General features: G+C 41.1%; 1 protein-coding gene across 1 annotated transcript; it reads right to left on the reverse strand.

Annotated features, from left to right (window-relative positions):
* Positions 1-643: 643 nt before the first annotated feature.
* LOC141750161 (protein-glutamine gamma-glutamyltransferase 6-like) lies at positions 644-18,337 on the reverse strand. The gene is made up of 14 exons (XM_074604818.1): positions 18,126-18,337; positions 17,047-17,154; positions 14,899-15,072; positions 14,459-14,698; positions 9,763-9,881; positions 8,874-9,002; positions 8,501-8,681; positions 8,105-8,240; positions 6,400-6,503; positions 6,075-6,317; positions 4,281-4,598; positions 2,946-3,109; positions 2,090-2,214; positions 644-1,017 (listed from the first exon to the last, which is right to left on the reverse strand). The coding sequence occupies exons 2-14, from the start codon at positions 17,051-17,053 to the stop codon at positions 867-869; spliced, it is 2,091 nt and encodes a 696-aa protein (XP_074460919.1). The 5' UTR covers positions 17,054-17,154; positions 18,126-18,337; the 3' UTR covers positions 644-866.
* Between the last annotated feature and the right edge of the window lie 681 nt (positions 18,338-19,018).

The following is a 19,018-nucleotide window of genomic DNA, read 5'->3' on the forward strand; positions in this document are numbered from 1 at the left end:
GTGTCCATGTTGAACTCCTGATGACTTTGTGGTTCACAATTGTGGCCTTAGTAGTTCTGCTTTAAACATTTTATAAGTTGGAAGACAAAAGTATTCCTTGGTCTTGAGCGACCTTGCATTGGCGGGCAAAAAGCATTAGTTCCCTTGTGCTGCTGGCCTTCCTTATTAGTGCAGGACTCTCCTGTGCTCCGTGGTGCTCGGGGCTCTGTCATGTTACATAGGAATTAACTTACAGATTTGAATATGTAGATGTGTCGTCTGCTCTGTGGCAGGTCTAAGCCCACAGGCTACAAAAATATTGTTGTCACGAACCCCGAACATTCACTTTTTCCAGCCTTCGTAGGCTTTTTTCCTCCCCGTTCACAGAGTTATAGGTGTCACAAATCACAGACATTAAGTGAACAGTGGAGGAACTGTTCTACTTCTTAGGTAAGAAACTTAAATGAAGGAAAAAGAATTTTCCTCAGTCTTGTGATGTCGCATATTTCCATGGAATGTACAATTCATTACAAAATAATACAGTTATGAATAGTTTTTATTTATTGCTGACAATTAGAATGTGGTCACAAAGAGACTGTGTTATCTGATGGAAAAGTTAAAACCAGGAGCTTAATACAATAAGATTCGATAAAACAGTGAAACTATTTCTACAAGGAAGGAGCTTCATTTTTCTAGACAAGGAGACGACAAAAGAAATACAATTAGAGAGTAAATAATTAAGCACTGCGAAAGCAGGAGACTTGATTCTATTGCAATGTAAGAGGTCACCAGTTTTTGTGGGAAGTTTCTTGCAGTCATCAGGGTCCCTATACGGAGGAGAACATCTTGCCATGTTAATGCTGAAATAGGAGATCGATTCCATCACATTATGCAGGTGCTACAGCAATGGTTACAAATCCCTTGACGTGTGAAAACTTGTCACAAGAGAAGTCTACTTGCAGCTGTAAGGGCCCAGACTTGCGAGGTGTGAATTCAAAATAAATTTTTGATCTCTCCCTTGGTGCCAGTCGTGCCAGACTGAAAAAAAAAAAAAAAAAAAAAAAAAAAAAAAAAAATTAAAAATCAATTAATTCAGGCTTGCATTGTCTTTCTGTGAGATTCCCAAGAAGCAGAACTGCATGATAGCTAGGGCACCAACAGTTACTTGAGACCCAGCCTTGGCTTTTAAGAACTGCTTAGGGTTTGGGGCTTTGTGAAGACTAAGAAATGAGAAAAGATAATACCATCTTCATTTACTCTTGCAGAGACTGATGGAAATGAGGAGTGCTACACCATGCCTCCATGTTAGGGCTGGGCACAAGTTTGGATTGTCAACACAAACTTAAAATAGGAAAACTTGGATGTCAAAGGCCAGCGCTGTCTTGGATGCCTGCTTGGTTCATATCCATTTTGGCAATAATATGATTTTTTTTTTTTTCTAATGGCCAGGGTGCTTCTGGTTTGTGTCTCCTTTTGGCCTAAAGTGGCTCAGTCTTTCACTGGAATAATGTTTCCCATATTTTTATGGATTAATACATCCAAATTTTTCCAGAGCCACAGAAAGTCAGGCTGTTTTATGATAAAACAGGCTTTAGGAAATACGAACTGCTCAACGCTGAGTTGATCCATAAAGCACCAGAGTCCAGAGGAAAAGAAAAAAAAAAAAAGTAATAGAACATTTTGCTCTTATGTTTTGAAAAGGCATGATTTTCTCCAACTTTAAAGGAGAAGAGAGCAACTTCTTGTTTGGGATGAAAGGAGGGAGCTATGGCAGTGTCTTACTTGCTTTAGCTCAGACTTGTTTTTGTAGTATTAGGGTACCCTCTATAAAAATAGAAACATAAAGCCAAGCTGTAGAAGAAATGTCAGAGAGACGAAAGAATTTGATGTGCCCATTTGCTTTCCCAGGAAGGAAGAATGCTGGCAGTTTTTAGTTGTTAAGGAAGTTCCTATATCTCAATATGTATTTAGTGGCATTTTTATCTTCATAAATAGCAAATATGAAAAAGACAATTCAAGCGTGATTTTTTTTTTTTTTTTCTTACTGTGGAATTAGACATGCTGTTGGTCATGTTAGAAGCACTGAGTAAATGCGGTGGTTTTCACTTACTGTATCTTGACCTGTTGATTCATGAGAGTCACCAGCAGCACGCAGCGGCTCACGGGCTCCGGCAGGGGGTTGGCGTACGAGATCTCCAGAGTAACAGCTTTGTTCACTACAACCCGCCGGGGCATCTAAATGACAAAGACACGTTTCTGACCATTCCCCGTTTTACTCTTTTCTGGCGCCAGACCTCGGTGGCGCTGGAAGCAGAGCATCTGTCGCGTTTGAGGATGAACGAGGCATTTTAGGAGCAGTGAATTTAGGTATGCCTTCCCTAATGCTTGAAGCGGGATTTGGATTAGCTGAATAGTGCTGCCAAACTGTGTGCAATATTTTGTGCACAATTTCAGTGAAACAGAGCCCTGACTGTACAGACACATCTCGTTAAACCTGTCTGATCTTTGGGTTGCTGAGCAGCATTTGTTGTTTTGGGGGTTTTTTTGGCACATCACTGATTAGGATTAAAGCATTAAAACAATATAAACTGGCCCTAGCAGATTAGAATTAAGGGATTAGGGCTGCATTTTGGAAGTAGGCAAAGTTGTTTAAAGCGCTTGCCAATACCTAGGATACAGATGAAACGAAAACAAGTTCTGTGACCATGAAGCGGTGGCACGTGACTAGGAAAGAAAGAAGGTAATGGAGCGGTTCTGAAGAACGGGGCAGATTCAGGCAAAGATTGAAAATTGGTCTTTCGGCTGCTTACTTCCTCAACTTAAGCAGGCAGAATTTTAGAGCAACATCTGAAATTGCAGCCTGAACTAACGCATTTAGCCCCAAATTCCCATCTAAAGATCTGAGCTCCAAAAAGACTCTTTAGTTCTTTCTGCCTGTTTGGGACATCAGGGAGAGAATTGTTTACCTTAATGATAATGTTTGTGTCCTCTAAAATGATTGTCTTCTCCACCAGCAGCTTTAGCCCCTGCCTGTGCAGGACTTCACACAGAGCAGTAACCTGGATCCTTTTGTCGGTAGTCAGGTATTTTCCATAATAGGAATAAGGAATCTTTAACCGGATGTGTTTCCCTGGAATGCAGACATGTATTTAGGAACCATTACGTTCTCAAAGAGTGATTAAAAAGAAAAGGTAGTAATTGTGAGGGGTTTTGAAATTATTGAAGAGCACAGAAGCTAAGACAGCTGGAGTCCGTTTCTATTTCTTCCTTGTGAGACTGGCTGTGTATTTCTCTCTTCTGGTGATCCTTTTCTGCTTTAACTCCTTTGACCCTTACAGTTGTGAATGCAGGATTTTGGCCTGAAACTGAGGGAATCTGGTCATCTGCATTTCACTGGATTCCTGTACTTCTGTATTTCTTATAATTTAAATGTATAACGATTTTTACCTATTCCCTCCTTGCATCCTATTTGTTTTACCTCAATAAAGAAGAAAGTTTGGGTCAAGTGGCACAGAGATCCTGTTCAAGTGACCTGCTCAGCTGCTTATTGTTGTAATCCTACAACTTTTCTGCTAGGTATGGAAAAAAAATGTGTCTCTGCAGCTGCTGGGGGTGAAAAAGATCTCTAGAACAGTTTTAATAGCCTTGACTCTTCCAAAGAGACAGTTTCACTATAACTTTTAACCTTTTTCCTAGTTAACTTCTATTAAAGTGATGCCTGTTGAGTGCCAGAAAGCATACATCAGAGGTTTTTTATTTGTTAAGAGTGCAAGATGTGTTCCCATACGTGTAATAATCACCACAGACACACACAGGTGTGTGTGTATATGTGTATGTATAGGCACACATGACACACACATAGGATCATAGAATGTGTTGGGTTGGAAGGGACCTTTAAAGGCCATCTAGTCCAACCCCCCTGCAGCCAGCAGGGACATCTTCAACTCGATCCGGTTGCTCAGAGCCTCATCCAGCCTGGCCTTGAATGTCTCCAGGGATGGGGCCTCCACCACCTCTCTGGGCGACACGTATCTATAGTGTTGCTTCTGGAGCTATAACATCAATGTAGCCTTCTGTAAAACATTTCATGAGACCTTCAATTCCTGGTCGAACTAGGGAAGGTTTTTGGGGGGAGGGAAATATCTTGTAAAATGTAGTCATAAACAATGCTATTAAGAGAGGGAGCAAGTAGATGGGCTAGGAGGCTGCTGGAGGTATGATACTGATGTTTCTTACTTCCAGTTGCCTTCGTGTGGCTAAGAGGAGGGCTATATTGGCTCCTTAGGGACATGGGAAGTTACCTTGTTTAGAACCCAGATCCACAGAAGTGGTTGCCTTCAAGATCTCTGTTACTGGTCTCCTCGTATATAGGACGGTTGATGCACTCATGTCCACCTTCACAGTCTTGCGGTCAGAAGATAGGTTATTGAGAATTAAGAGTAGGGTAATGTCTTTGCCGAACACCGGAGGTTCAGCCAGCTTGAATTTCCCAGAGATTCCAGGGTTTCTCATTGTTTCTGATGGTCTTTCACGCGGAGATTCTGTGTGTCCTTCTGTGACGTTTGATCCAAATATCTTTGCCAAGGCCTTTTTATAAACTTGTCTTTCCTCAGAAGAACCTGGTCGAAGGAGAGAACCGAGTAAATTTCATACTTTTTGTTGTCATCGCGCCTTCTCTGTGTAAAGGCTTTGAGTGATACAGGGCGTCAGCTCTGCATCACCCAGAAATACGCAACACCTAAAAGTTTCCCCATGTTTTTATAAGCCTCTGTTCAGGTGTCTCACAGGAAAGTAATAAACACGTGTAATAAGGTGAATAAGGCACTAAAATGAAATACGATGCATTTGTATTTGTTAGGATGCAAGAATTCTTTTTTCCTTGGTCAGAACATGCAGTAGTGTGGTAAGTGTTACTCGCCTGATCTGATGATAACCAGCCTCTGTATTAAATATGGTTGCACTGAAACCTTGGGGAGTGAAGTACTGAAATGTGGCCACTAATTCTGAATAGCAAATACTTTTTTTTTTAAAAAAAAAAAAGTTAAATACATTCTCCTCCTTTTTTTTTTTAAGACTTTGAGCCACAAACATTAAGCAAACTATTATGAAATCCATAACCCTAAACTTAAAAAAAAAAAAAAAAAAAAAAAAAAGATGGAAAGACCTAGGTACCAAGTTTTTGAGGGAAGATAAAAACATTCCCGCAAACATGCAGCTATGCAGTTCTTAACCTTTGCTGCTTTGTTTGGTAATCACAGATGAGTGGCACTTAGTCCCTTTACTGTTTCCTAGTAGTTTTGTTTCCTGAATCTGATAACGTGGAGACTGAGTCCGCATTGGGGAGCGCAAACACATACCAACTGAATGGCTGGGTGGCTGATGGTGGGATGTCGGAGCAGAAGCGGAAGAGAGCATAACTCGGTGAATTTATATGGTCAGAGAGGGAGACGGAGTGAGTCACCCCTCTTGGGAACGGGGTGTAATGGGGCCTTCAAAAGGACAGATGAGGAGTTGGAACGGACACAGCAAGGAAGAATTTATTTGCTGACAGAGACTGAGCATGGAGATGAGCATCTCCGCATGGGAGATGGATATCTGGTGTTAGAGGACTGGAATTTAAGGTTTTGGAATAGTAGTTTGATTGTTGCCTCGCTCCCTCTGCCAGATATGCCAGACAAATAGTACTTATTAATCTGTAACTTCCCCCACTACAGACCTGTGCACAGTTCGTGATACGTGATGGACTTGGCTTTAAGACTTTCTGGTATGACAGCTTGAGAGTTTGCCTTGGGTAGTAAACCATATTTTATAGCCCTGTTTTGTGTATATATTACACTTTGTGCTCCTGTGTAAAGGACTAAAGTATATTTTGTATTGTGTCTTAATAAGGAAACTATTAAATACACAAACCCAGAAATATACAAATACCCATTGTATTAAGAAAATAGTGTGAGAATACTGACAGAAATATTTTTCTGAAGGAAGGGGAGAGATGCTCAAACAAAAGAGGTTACCCATCCTAGCTCCCTAGCACCAAGAATTCAACAGGGGATAACTGTGATAACAAGAAGAACAGTCTGTGGTAATTCCTTTACCTTCTGGATATTTGTAATTACAGGTGACATCCACACGGGAATTGCTGCCCACAGCTTTGGTGCTGATAAACCTGCCAATTATTTCGGTATCACAATACACTCTTTTCTTAGTTCCATCGCTGTATACAATCCATCTGTTGCAATCGGCATTCACCTCCGTATACACAAACAAGGTGTCGTAATCCAAGTCTACATCTCCTTCTTTGATGGCTCTGACAGACGCAGGGCCACACTGAAATAATCCTAAAACACCGGGGGGCAAAAAAGGCAAACTTTAGTCCTGCTCAGTTTAGAGAAGGGATGTGAAGTCATGCTAAGAATTTACCTTTGCTTTGTTCCTGTGGAGTCGCATCCAAAACCTGCCACCCATTGTATGGTGTTCCCAGGTCTGGGCGAATGAACCAGCTTTCGTTCCAGACGTGATAATCCCTGGAGACAAAGAACAATGTCTACAAAACATAGTAATATAGAGTCATATGAACTTCCAATTCTAAAGGAGAAGGAAATTTTTTTTTTTTAAAGACTGTCTAACATGTGACAGGAGCTGGCTAGTTACAGCAACCCACTACTACTCTTTCAAAGGGTGGATTTACTGCCTGCTGTTGAGGTGTGGACCTCAGGGCAGGGAGGGAGAGAATATAGATGGCAGCAGCTTGCTTTGGGAGCGATATAAACTGTAGGTGAAAGATTTAAGCCATGGATATAGGCAACACTTGGTGATTGTGTTCGGTAACCCTCCAATGTGGGAAATTCTTCATTTAAATAGGCACTTAAAATAGCTATACTGGGTCAGATAAAACGCTCATGAAGTCCAATACTCCACCTATAGCAGTGTGCAGCAGCACGTGTTTAGAAAAGAGATGAGAACAGCACGTGAATAGAATGAGCCTCCCCCAACACAATTTCTTCCAGTCAGAGAATTTGGGACTTTCTGAATCAGATGTTACATCAATGCCGCTGGGTTTAATGGTCATTAGTCATCTTATTCTCTATGAATCTCTCCTGACCTGTTTAAAAACTTTTTATAGCTGTGTTTTAAACAGCATCCAGTGGTAATGAGTTCCACAAACTCTGAAAGGAAAGGATAGCACGAAAGACTGGTAAAAGGTAGGTCACAGGAGAACCCAGAAAAGATCCGTTGGCTGAATTTTGTTCAGAGGCTAACGTTTCTAAGGAAGTTCAGAGGTGGAAGACTTCCATATCCTTCAACCACATACACTCAGTGAAAGAAAGCAGACCAAATAATGCTGACATTTTGGTGAAGCCTGGTGTGCACAGGGACTTTGAGCTGGATGATACGCCCTTGGGCCCAGTTAGCTCGCTTCCTGAAAGGTGAAGTGGCTGCAGAGTAAAGATTTTAAAACTGGAGGGCAACTAAAACACAAAATGGTATTATTTAAAGAATATCGTGTTTCTTTGGCTACTCAAATTGTGAGGCTTGATTGATGATCACGGATCACTTGCAGTTTACGGCACCGGACTTACAATGTCCAGTAACCAAGTCTGGAGAGTGTCGGGATTGTTCTCTCTTCAGCTCCCACAAAGGGAAGGTCTAGTTAAGGGAGTGCTGGAAAACCTCCTGGGGAGGCTCCCATCTACCTGGGGAGGCCAGGGGCTGAGGAACACAGGCTTTGGATGTTTGATAAGAGAAAGTTATGGCAGCAGTAAACCGTTAAGAGCACGGAAGGTACACAGCTGCATTGTCGGGAACAAAGTGGTTTGGTGTCAATAATCAAAACAGCCTCGGGAACTGGTACATCGTCAATGGAAACATACTTTTTAAAGAAAGTTGCAACTTGTTTGAGGCCAGGGACTGCAAAAAATTGGGTTGGTTATTTGCAGTAATTTTTATCTCAAAACCATGAAGTACGTTTCCGTCCAAATTGCTGTCTAGTGTATTCATTTAGATATCCGTATTAAATTTTGTGCGCTCACTTCCTTTTGTACTACTAGCATTCATGGTGTTAAGTCTTATAAATCCTCTCTCTAATTTTTGGTGAGATGCAAAATTAAAAAAAAATCATATTTACCATGTGGAATCCTTGCCGATATTAAGACTCTTTCCAGAGCTGTCATAGTACTTATCAATACTCAGGTTTCTATCCACATCATGGGCAGAGTTAAAATTTGAAACCAAACGAGTTGGAATCCCCAAGCACCTCAGAACTGGAATATATTTAAAAAAAAACAAAACAAACACACACATACACAAACAAAAAACCACACACAGCTTTAGTTTAGTGATTAGAAAAACATGTGAGAAACAAAGTGAAGTGTCTCAATATTTTGTGAATTCTTCAGCATTTGCAGTCTTCAGAGCACTGTTCCTCTTGCAGAATTAATTGCTTTGTAGTTTTGATAAAACCAGAGGTCACAGATGCCTCCATTTCACCCCCGTTTCATAGTCCTCTATTCGGAAAGCTTACCTGTACACATCACGCCTGCGAAAACCCAGCACTGGCCATACTGCACAGGCTTGTAGTTGTCCTGACGCCATTTCTGGAGGATTACCACGCTGCCGTCCCACCTGGAGGGATTCTCATGGGAATGGAAACTTCCTTGCCACTTTCCCAGGAGAACTCCATTGTCATTATCATTTCCATTGATCTAAAAACAGGCCAATGGACAGAATGCACAAAATCTGTTGTGTGTAATGCAGCATATCTAGTTAATTATTGCTGTTAGTTATTGCAACTAGTTAATATCTAGTTGCTTAAGGTGCAGGCGGCTGAGGCTCAGTGGTATAACTAATGCTTTCTGCTTAAGCGTGTGTAATTCAGATTGTTGTCTGCTTCTTACCATGGAACTGATTACTCGGCCCACATATTTAGGATCTCCTCTTCGGGATACATCAATGGCTGCGTTCTGACGATAGTAGAGGCTCAGATCAAGCATGGTGAGACAAATGTTTAGAAGGTGATCTTGAAACTGTGGTCAGATAAGACAATTTTTTAAGAAAATAGATAGTTTCACAAACAGAATTAGAGGAGATTCTACTGCAGTTCCTCCTTTTTAAGATATTCTAGCCCAACAGCGATAGGGGTAGTGAGGCATAAAGACAGTAGTGTGCAATTCACGCTTGAATATTGGCTAAAGATGGGACTAACTAATTAAAATAATAATAATAATAATCTGGCAGGATGCTTTTTGCCATCAGAAGAGGTGACAGCAGTAAAACTAAAACTGCCAAGCTTATTCTGACTGCAGTTATTAGATTCTCTTGAGTTATATCCCTGGAAACTTTCAAGGTGAAGTTGGATGTGGCTCTGAACAACCTGATCTAGTTGAAGATGTCCCTGCTCGTGGCAGGAGGGTTGGAATAGATGATCTTTAAAGGTCCCACCCAACCCAAATGATTCTATAATTCTATGTCAATGTCAGTTCTGGCACGTTATAGGAAAAACAGTGGGTGCGTTGGAGCCACACAAGTATGTTGTCACTTGTGCTATGGATGCTTTGGTCACAGATGAGGTCCACGCTTGTACCGTGAGCTTCAAACACCTGTAGAAGTCAGTCCTAGCTGCAGTGCTGGGCTAAATCTTCTCTCACACTGAGCGAACCACAAATAAGCCTAGCCAGGTTTGTTTGCTTTTCGTATAAATAGGCATATCTATCAGAGGCAAATAATGAGAAGAGAAAATGCTATTGGAGACCGAATAAGAGCTGAAATGAATTCCTTGTGGCTTACCTGTCCGTAGTACCATCCTCTTGCTTCAATGTACTTTGCATTGCCCACAAAGATTATTCCATTTTCATTTAGAACATATTCTTGTCTCTCATTTTCGTTAGCCATGTAGACGGCATCACCTGAAAACCAAGTTGCACGTGCTTTTACACTTAAATCTGAGAATATTAGCAACCTTTCAAAAGCATTTGTATCTTGATTTGGCAAGGGGAAAACTACTATTTGGGAAACAGGTTGTTATAGCTCCCTGAACACGTGCAGCTCAGTGGAAAAGCCTGCTATTGTGTATGGCTGGGGGGGTGGGGAATCCATGTTATACCGCTTTAACTTTTTTCCCCTAATTTTAGCATAGCCTTTGTGTATTTTTGTGTATTATCTAAACGTCCCCTATCTGTCCATTGCATTTTTGTGAGAAAGATTGAGAAAAGTCTAGGCTAGCTCACTGGCTTACTCTGCCTTCTCAGGGTAGTTAGAAGTAGAATAGACATTTGAAGAGTCACACAGATGACATTTTTCCGCTTTCCATTCATGTTTAGACTGGATATTAGGAAAAATTTTTACACTGAAAGGGTTATCAAGCATTGGAACAGGCTGCCCAGGGAAGTGGTTGAGGAACCGTCCCTGTAGGTATTTAAAAGACGGGTAGACATAGAGCTTAGAGATATAGTTTAGTGATGTTTTTTGTCAGAGTTAGGGTTGATGGTTGGACCAGATGATCTGAAAGGTCCCTTCCAACCTAGGCGATTCTATGTTTGTCTTGTTTTAAGATTCCTAAATGAAGATCTCTACTTGCCTGATCCAAAGTGCTATCAGAAATATTATTAGGATAGTCTGCTCTCAACCATTCTCTTTGATTTCAGTTCCTCTGAAGTTCTCAGTTACCCTGATTTCCCTAGTCTGAGGCCCAGGAAACAGCTGCTATGAAACCATTGGCTTCCCACAGATGTTTAGGCTGTTTTGATCACTCTTTAGGTAGCAATATCTACTTAGCGCTGTGTTTAATTTCATAATGTTTAAAATTATTTTCTGAAAGCTTCAGGATTTCAGGAGACACGTATAAAAATCAGCTTTTCTATTTTGTTGAGTCAGCTTCTTTACCTTCCTATATGAACTTCCCATCCTTCCCTTCCTGAAAATAAAAGATCGTGTAATTTAATTTAAATACTATATCATATGATATAAGTATCTTTGTAGCTGTCCACGCTATTTTTTTAAATAATATTGTCATTTTTGATTCCCAAGTTTATGGGCCTGGAGAACTGTGTGCAGCTCCAGGTGCTGCACTTCAAGTTGTGGATCACTTGGAAAGAGTGAGAGGAGCACTGAGGATGCTCAGCAATCCTGAAAATATACTTATGATTTAATTCTAAATTATTTGAGGTAGAAAAAAAAAATAGGGGTGAGGACTGGGCCAAGTGTGGTAATCAATGCCAGAAGTTTTGGTGAAGAGGATGGGGCAGAGGGGTGGGGGAGCGGGAATCTGTCCTTGGTGTCTATTGTATGTAGGATGAGAAGTTACGTGCTGAAATCAAAGCAAAGAAGATTTGGTTAGTTAATAGGACAAAATTCTAATGGAAAGGCTAGTGTTTTATTGGAGTGAATTGCTGGGGGAAGTACTGGAGCTTCCCTTGTGGCTGGTCATTAAGAAGAAATTCAAGATCTGTCAGCAATGACCTACGTGCTAAACTGAATCTGCCTTAGAACATGGTGTGGGACTAGATAACTGTCTAAGATCCTTCTGGTGTTACGAGTTTATGATTCTGAGTGATCTAAATGTCCTTCTGTAATCACTTGAAGGACATCTTTTTTTCTAAGGTTTATACGCTCTCAATTAAATGTGCTAGAGCCAGTTCTTTGAATAAGTATACTTAGACTTTTTTATAACAACACTATTTCTAGCAATAACTTGGAACAAAATTAACATTAGTTTAAAAGGAGGGGGAAAAAGCCCCACAACACACCACAACACATCTCTTCCTTTCAAATATGACTAAATAGTAAGAACCCCTTCTTCTATTACTCTCAGCAGGCAAGGAGAAAAAAAAACACAATCAGCCACAATAGTCCTCTCTTTTTTAACAGTTATAGAAAGACACACCACTATAGACCTAATCCTTTATTATATTAGTGCCTTTTAATACAAAAATGCGAAGTTGTTATCTCTTCTGTCCTCTCATTCTGGAGTTAAAGTTTATCCTGGCATAGTGAGAACCAATCAGGATGTAAATTTCTATTGATAGTTTTTAAACGGTATGTAAGTACACTTTCTAACATACATATACTTCTAGTAATTTCTTTATATAACCTTTGCCACTGAAACAAGTGGCAAGTACCAGACATCTAGGGAAAGAGATACCTTCTACAAAGTTCGGACATACATATCCTTTTATCCCCTAAAGCTTTACAATTGATGTTTTCACTTGTGAGCTAGAGATAAGCAGTGTACGATCATTCGTTTAATTCATGATTAGCACTCTTTACTCTAGCGGTTAACTGTACGTTTCTTCAATAGCACTGGGATTGAATGCATCATTCTCAGAGGCTGGCTTGCAAGTATCTTAGATTTCTCTTTAAATGTCCTTGAGACGCTTTAATAAAGTCAAAACATCACTTTTGTTTCACTGACAGGTTTGAAACAAATACATTAGTGAATTAATAAGCTTATTGGTTTATTGGTTTGTTATCATTATGGTAAGATCAGTATTTTCTGTGCCCAAGTTCTGTATTTATTTCAGATATACGAACTCTGAAACTAATTGCTCTCGGCTTGCTAAACTAGGAATTTTCTCTTGTCCAAAAGGCTTTTCACGTGTTCAGTTATGCTAGTAACCCTTCGCTGAGCATGTTCGAATTCACAATTCCTCGTCAGGAAAGATTAACCGGAAGAAAATTCCAAATGAGATCTTGTCACCTCCTACAATGACATTAATATTTAAATCTGAGTGACTGTTCCCTCTGATACAGTTTAAGATTGCGTTTGCCTTTTTCAGGGCCATTTCACTTTGGTTCTCATTATTTGATTAACAAGTACTTTAATATTCTTCATGACTTCCAGCTGGTAAGTCTGCCATTGAAAGTATTGTTATTTCTCTGAAAACATACGGTCTTTTATTTTGTATTATCATATCTTATCCCTTCTCAACTACTCCAGTCTCCGAGGCCAGCCAGCTGTGTCTATGTGGCGTCCCAGCCCATCTGTGTCTGGACAATGGGGCTTAGTGTCAGCAGACCAAAGTCACTAATGAACCATTTGATGGGAGTGTTTTTTTCAGGAGCCACTTAAGGATCCAACCCAATACTTTTCGTTTAATCTCTAGACCTGGCTGTTTCCTTGTAAGCAGTTCTTTACTGATATTACAGTTTATGAATTAATTCCTGCCTTCTACAGCTTAACGAATAAGGGCCCATGTGGAGCCGTATCTACAGACCAGATCTGTCATTTATCCTCTGAGAAAATAATTTTTCTCTTTCCCGTCTACTGTGACACTTACTACAGTGGTAACGTACCCTCAAACTGAATCTGTTCCTCTTTGTCAGGATCAGGGAGCTGCTCCGCTCTGCAGAAGCTTATTCAGCAGCATCCAGCTTTAAGGACACTCCCCTTTGTTTGTCAGCGGTCCTTGCATCATCTGATAAATCTGGAGAGCTCTTCTGCAAAAGCATTAGTTTTAAACTGGAATGGCACAGCCTAATTTTTCTCAGCTTTCATTTGAGAATGATTTGTCTGGTCTCCTGAGTGCCACTGCTACTCTGGTGTTCCAGTTCAGGAGCCGTCAAATATTTCAGTCCCTGCAGTGTGGTTTCCGTCAATTAGAAGTTACACCACAAGTGATCTTTCAGGAGGTTCTGGGAAGGGTTTTCCCCTCAGGACTGTCTATGCAGAGACAGTCTGAGTTTCCTGAACATGCTTCTATAATTATTTCTGTCTTCCAAGACATCCTGAGCTAATTAGCAGCTTTTTTCACATTGGCTCTCGACATATTTGTTAGTGACCTTTGACTAACATATGGTCACAGAAAATAGTGGATGATTGTGGTCACTTTTCTCTTCTGTCATAAGCTGTTTACTCACTTGGCTGGCGAAGAGCTCCCTTAATTCTAGAGCGGTGTAGTTTAAGTCTAACCTAGGTTTCTAGACTATTGCGTATTTGCAAAATCTGACTTTAGGAAATTGCGTTCCTTCTGCAACATGCTGAGGCTGCAGAAATAAAAAACGGAGCAGCAAGAGATGTCCCTTTTCAACCCGTGACGAAAGACGTGGGAAATGCCAGTCTGCTTCACACTAGCCCTCTCTCAGTTTTTATAAAGTTAGTTGAGCTGCTGTCTTTGCAGGTAACATCTACAAGAGCACTCTTGCTCGGATTTAGGTGCAAGTCAAGGATGTTGCTGTATGTTTGCGTCAAGTTCTGAGAAGTACGTGCACTTAGGAAGGTCTGTCAGCCCTTGTTTACAGAAAAAAGTGATCTGCTCAGTCTTGAAGAGAGTCTGATATCGCCCCGCGTAGCACACTTCATTAGGATAAAAGGGGGAGGGAGAGATGCAGCAGCAGCTTTTAACGTAGTAAAACCAGATCTCTGAACAGATAGCTGAGCTTGGGTCAGCAGTGGCAGCAAAGACACAGCTTGAGGGAGCAAGCTCCCTGTGCGGATATGAAAGCAAATAGGTCAGTTAAGTGCAAGAGCAAAGGCGTTGGTACCTACCTGAGCACCAAGGGTTGAAGAGTAACACAAACTGCCCCAGGAATCTGGAGAAGATCTTGTTCCCCGAGGTTACCAGGAGGGTGAGATTGTACCGTCCGATGACAGCATTGGCTGGGCTGGAGATTGTGAAGTTGGTGTAGCCGGACTCGCTGGGTCCCTGGACGGCACTCCAGCCGCTTGCCCCTGCCTCAGAGAGCTTAAAGACGGCCTTTGTACGATGAGATTCTGAGGGGGATGGTCCTGCCAGAAAGAAGGGGTGGTTGGTTTCCATTCCAGAGTGTGGGTTCAATGTTAACTTCACACTTGAAACGAGCATGTCGCGGGGGGAAGCATTAAAAATACACGAAGAAAAATTGCATCTCTAAATAGAATAAGGGGAAAGTGCCAGGGATAAAGATTATGCTTCTATGAGAACATGGATTAAACGAAGGGAGCATTACCTATTTCAGTGACAAATGCTAGGCTCTCCCCGGTCTGCCTTGGTCTGTTGAAGTGGAGGGAAATAGTGAAGCCTTGTCCTCGCCTCACAGTCAGCTCGGAGTTGGCATATTTGTCAGTATGGTGCGCGCTTGCGTTTAGTGATGGCTGCCAGCTGATATGTGTTGGTGTCAGATCTGTAAAATAGAGGAAAAGACACGAAGCAGCAGCATGGAAGGAAGTCATTTGCTGGTAAATGGCATGATGAGGTTGCTAAGAGCAGTTACCTTTTACCGGAGGACGGACAACTTAAAAATCAGAGGCTCCATTAAGTTGATTAAATCTGGCGGTCAATAATAGAAATTTTTGCCTGGAATTTGTTACAAGGCTGTCATACGCTGAGGACGTAGATACTTTCTGTGCAGTGCTGGATACTGTTTTATCATCGGACTTAAAAAAATTTACAGGGGCAAATCAGTGCCGTTTCATGGTCAGCACCAAATAAAATGGCCTGTAGCCCCTCTACATTTTCAACATATATTTTTTTTTAGGATCTCAGAAATGGCTATCTTGCCTTTCCTGCTGACATCCTGATGCCATTTGGCCTGGCGTAGGGAGAGATACACAGTGAGAGATCATCTGTCTTATATGAATGATCAAGGGGTGTTTCAGGACATAAATTGGAGCTTTTGTCAAAGAAATCAGTCTGACAGAATTTAGTTCTGTGCGAAGTGAGAACTGGACCACTGGGATTCCCGCTCTGGTATGCGTTACCTTCATTTCCTGGAGGAATTCTGATGACTTACAGTGTGCTTGGAGTTCTCTGATATTGAGTGTCCTGCACACATGCTGTTATTATGGTCTGTGGTGTAAAACCCATAAAGTGGCTTTTGGGGCCTTAAATGCTAAGCTTGACTTTTTGGCAAGTGAGTATGTATATGATCTTCCTTGTGAGATTGGTTTCCCTTCTAGAGTTCCTCTTTTATTGCCAGGCTTACACTTGAGCAGTTATTTTTGCCTTCGGGAGCTCCGAGAGGCACCCTGCCCTCTGCGACTCCACAGAGCCCACCCGCAGCGTCGTGCTGCGCCTTTTGGCGTATGCCGAGGGCAAGAACCTTAGTGAAGATTCTTCCAAATCACCCTTATTAATGCTAGTATCATAAATGCCATGAGGTTGGGGGGTAGGGAGGGACAGGATGGGGGCACATGACTGCCACCCTTTTAAAGGGAATTCAAAAGAAAACAATAACAACAACAGAGTGGGATGGAAAGGATGGATTAAGGCCCATGGCACCAGGCACCATTATAGTAGGGATCTTCACACAAGCTTCCAAGTCTATCTCATACCATATAGCACAGCAATGAAACGCTAAGGCAGATCTGAAACGATACTGCTGCACTTTAAACTACAATTTACTTATAATCTTTGAAGAAGAAGCAAAAATAAAATCTAACTTACGCGAAAAAGTGCCATAATCAAATTCAAGGAAGAATATATTTTTTTTTATTTGTAGTCTAAGAGCACAAAGTAGTAATGTGAATAAGCATTGATGGGCTGAAAGAGAGACTCTTTAGTACGACTATCTGGGACAACAGTGAACTGCAGTAGGCTTTCCCTGCAAAGCAACACTTCAAAAACTGATTTGAAAATGTTTGTTTCATCATTGAACGAGAGAGAACCCTGCTTTGCAATTGCCCAGTTCAATAATAACCTTCATGGAAAACTTTAAAAGGAAACAGATATTGCCATTACTGTTTTCCTCTGGTAGGGTTTAATGCCTCCTCGAATTCCCATCTATAGGCTCCATGCTCACAGGATGGATTACACTAATTCTGTTAATACAAAGCATAACGCATCTCTGAAATATCATTTAAAAAATGAAGGGGTTAGATGGAATTCCATATGGTGTCTTTGGAAGTAATGGGAATTTCTTTTCTTTTTATTCCCCCCAAAACATCCTCTGCTTAGTTCCAAAGTTATTCTCAAAGAGGTCTTAATAATAACAACAATAAAACTTTGAAAATGAAGTGCAAGAACAAATTACCATATAAAACTTCCTTCAGATAAGAAATCTGAGCAGATACCTACAGGGCACGGATCCTAAGGAAACAGTCCTGAATAAAGTTAGGGTCTCCCTGCTCAGGGGAAGCAAATGACACGCAGAACTCACCTGCCATTCCCTCAGCTTATGAGAATTGCATGCACCTTCTACTTTGTTCTTCAAGGATGTCCAAGTCCCATTAATCATAAGAAGAAAAAACCCAGCAATCTTTTCGTGCTGCCAGATGAAATTGGAGAGAAGGGAGAGGTACTTAGTTGTTATTAATACCTGCAGCCTTGTCAAACGAATTAACTAGTTCCTATAATATATGTATGTCTAATGCCAATGTTCCTACTCAACGTGGGTGTAATTATGGGAGGAGATACCAAAATTATTTACTCAGAGGAAATGCGTTCTCTTGAATCCCAAGACAAGAAGAACTTCCTACAAAGGATAATAGGTGTGCCATGAATAAGTTATCTTTAAGGATGAGGAAACAGGGAGTGTGGTGGGATGTAAAAGCCATATGAAGGGAAAAGGAGCATTTCCTGATTACTTAACTTCCAGATTGGTTAATGTCACTTCTGGTACGCTGTGAGTTGGTTTGACAGGGGGGTTTTTTGGGTCTCAAACTATCTCCAACACCCCCTGACTTCTGTGAAATTACAAACTCCCACCAGAAACAAATGTCTGTTTACCTGTGATGGCAGCCAGCTCCATACTACTATTTCAGCAAAAGTTTTATTTCGCCCCCCTCCCAAACTATTAACCATGAGTAGTTTTTATCACTGCAAACTCTAAGCCTTCACAACTGTGAATATATTTCTATTTATTTCTGTACCTTTGCTTACAAGTGTACAGATAATAAAGTGACATTGCTGTTGGGAGGAATATTTATCTGTTTAAGATTCCACAGCTCTTGTTTTAGCACCCAGTAAAGACTTAAATTAGTCTGAATTTTGCTACCAAAAAAAAAAAAGGAAAAAAAAAAAAACTGAAAAAGAAGCATAAGTTAAATTCCAATACCTGTTAGAAAGGTTGATTTTCACCAAAAAAATAATGGCTTCTTGCACTTTTTTGAGAAACTTTGATACCACAAAGACTAAAGGAATACTTATGACACTCGTGCTAGTCCTGTCCTGAAAGAAAAACACTAAAACTTTTCCCACTTGGCAGCAGTATATCTGGAATGGTGTATCTCCACTTACATTATAATTCAGAGGTCCTTCCTCCTCTTGGAAGCTTCCCGGCTGTTCAGGCTGTCAAAACTTGTTCCAGGAATCTCCTCAAATGGATTTGATTGCTGTTCAGAGCTACTTTACTTGGCCTTTACTTGGCCTTTTTCTCTTTTCCTTAATTCATATTCCTTGGAAACCATAAGAGCCACAAGCCTCTGATGTTACCTGGTCTTCACACACAGCCCTAGTGACAAACCGCATCGACCAGTTCTTAAGTTCAGGCGTTCGGTACTTAGAGTGATTGCTTCAGACGTTACACATTGCTCCCTCTGGAGTATGACTGTTTCCTTTCTTCTTCTTTGCTACTCACGCAAGTAATTAAATCTCAGAGCACTTTTTCTGTCTCAGCTGCAACCACCTCCTTTACCTCTGGATGTCACGCCCACGGTGGTGCTCTCCAAGCCACCAGAACCTCTCTCAGGCTGGCCTACATCCCAACCGGCACCTGCTGGTCGCACCTTCACCACAGCAAAGCATCAGCAGCTGCTTTTGCAATCCCTTTGGAATGCAGTGGTCATGGTTCCTAAGTGACTAAGGACTTAACACTGTCACAGGTGTTTTTCCTAGCTCAGTTCCACCCACCCATCAGCCAAAAGGGTTCAAAATATTTGGTTCCTCCTTTTCCCTTGTTTCGGAGCCTTAGAAATTGCAGTGCAGTTTGCTAACTTTCAGAGAAAAACATACACTTTTTTTCTTTCATTCGCCTCCTTAATAATATTGTCTGTTGTTTGCATTGTGCTATTGTGTCCTTAGGGTAACCACATCGTACCTTACGCTTGTATTGCTGCTAGTCTTTACTAGAAAGAGGAGATCAGTACAACTTCCACATAAAACCTTGCAGAAGCCCTTCTGTGAGTCTGTAG

Source organism: Larus michahellis, chromosome 12 (genome assembly GCF_964199755.1).
Source record: "Larus michahellis chromosome 12, bLarMic1.1, whole genome shotgun sequence".
Classification (NCBI taxonomy): Eukaryota; Metazoa; Chordata; class Aves; order Charadriiformes; family Laridae; genus Larus; species Larus michahellis.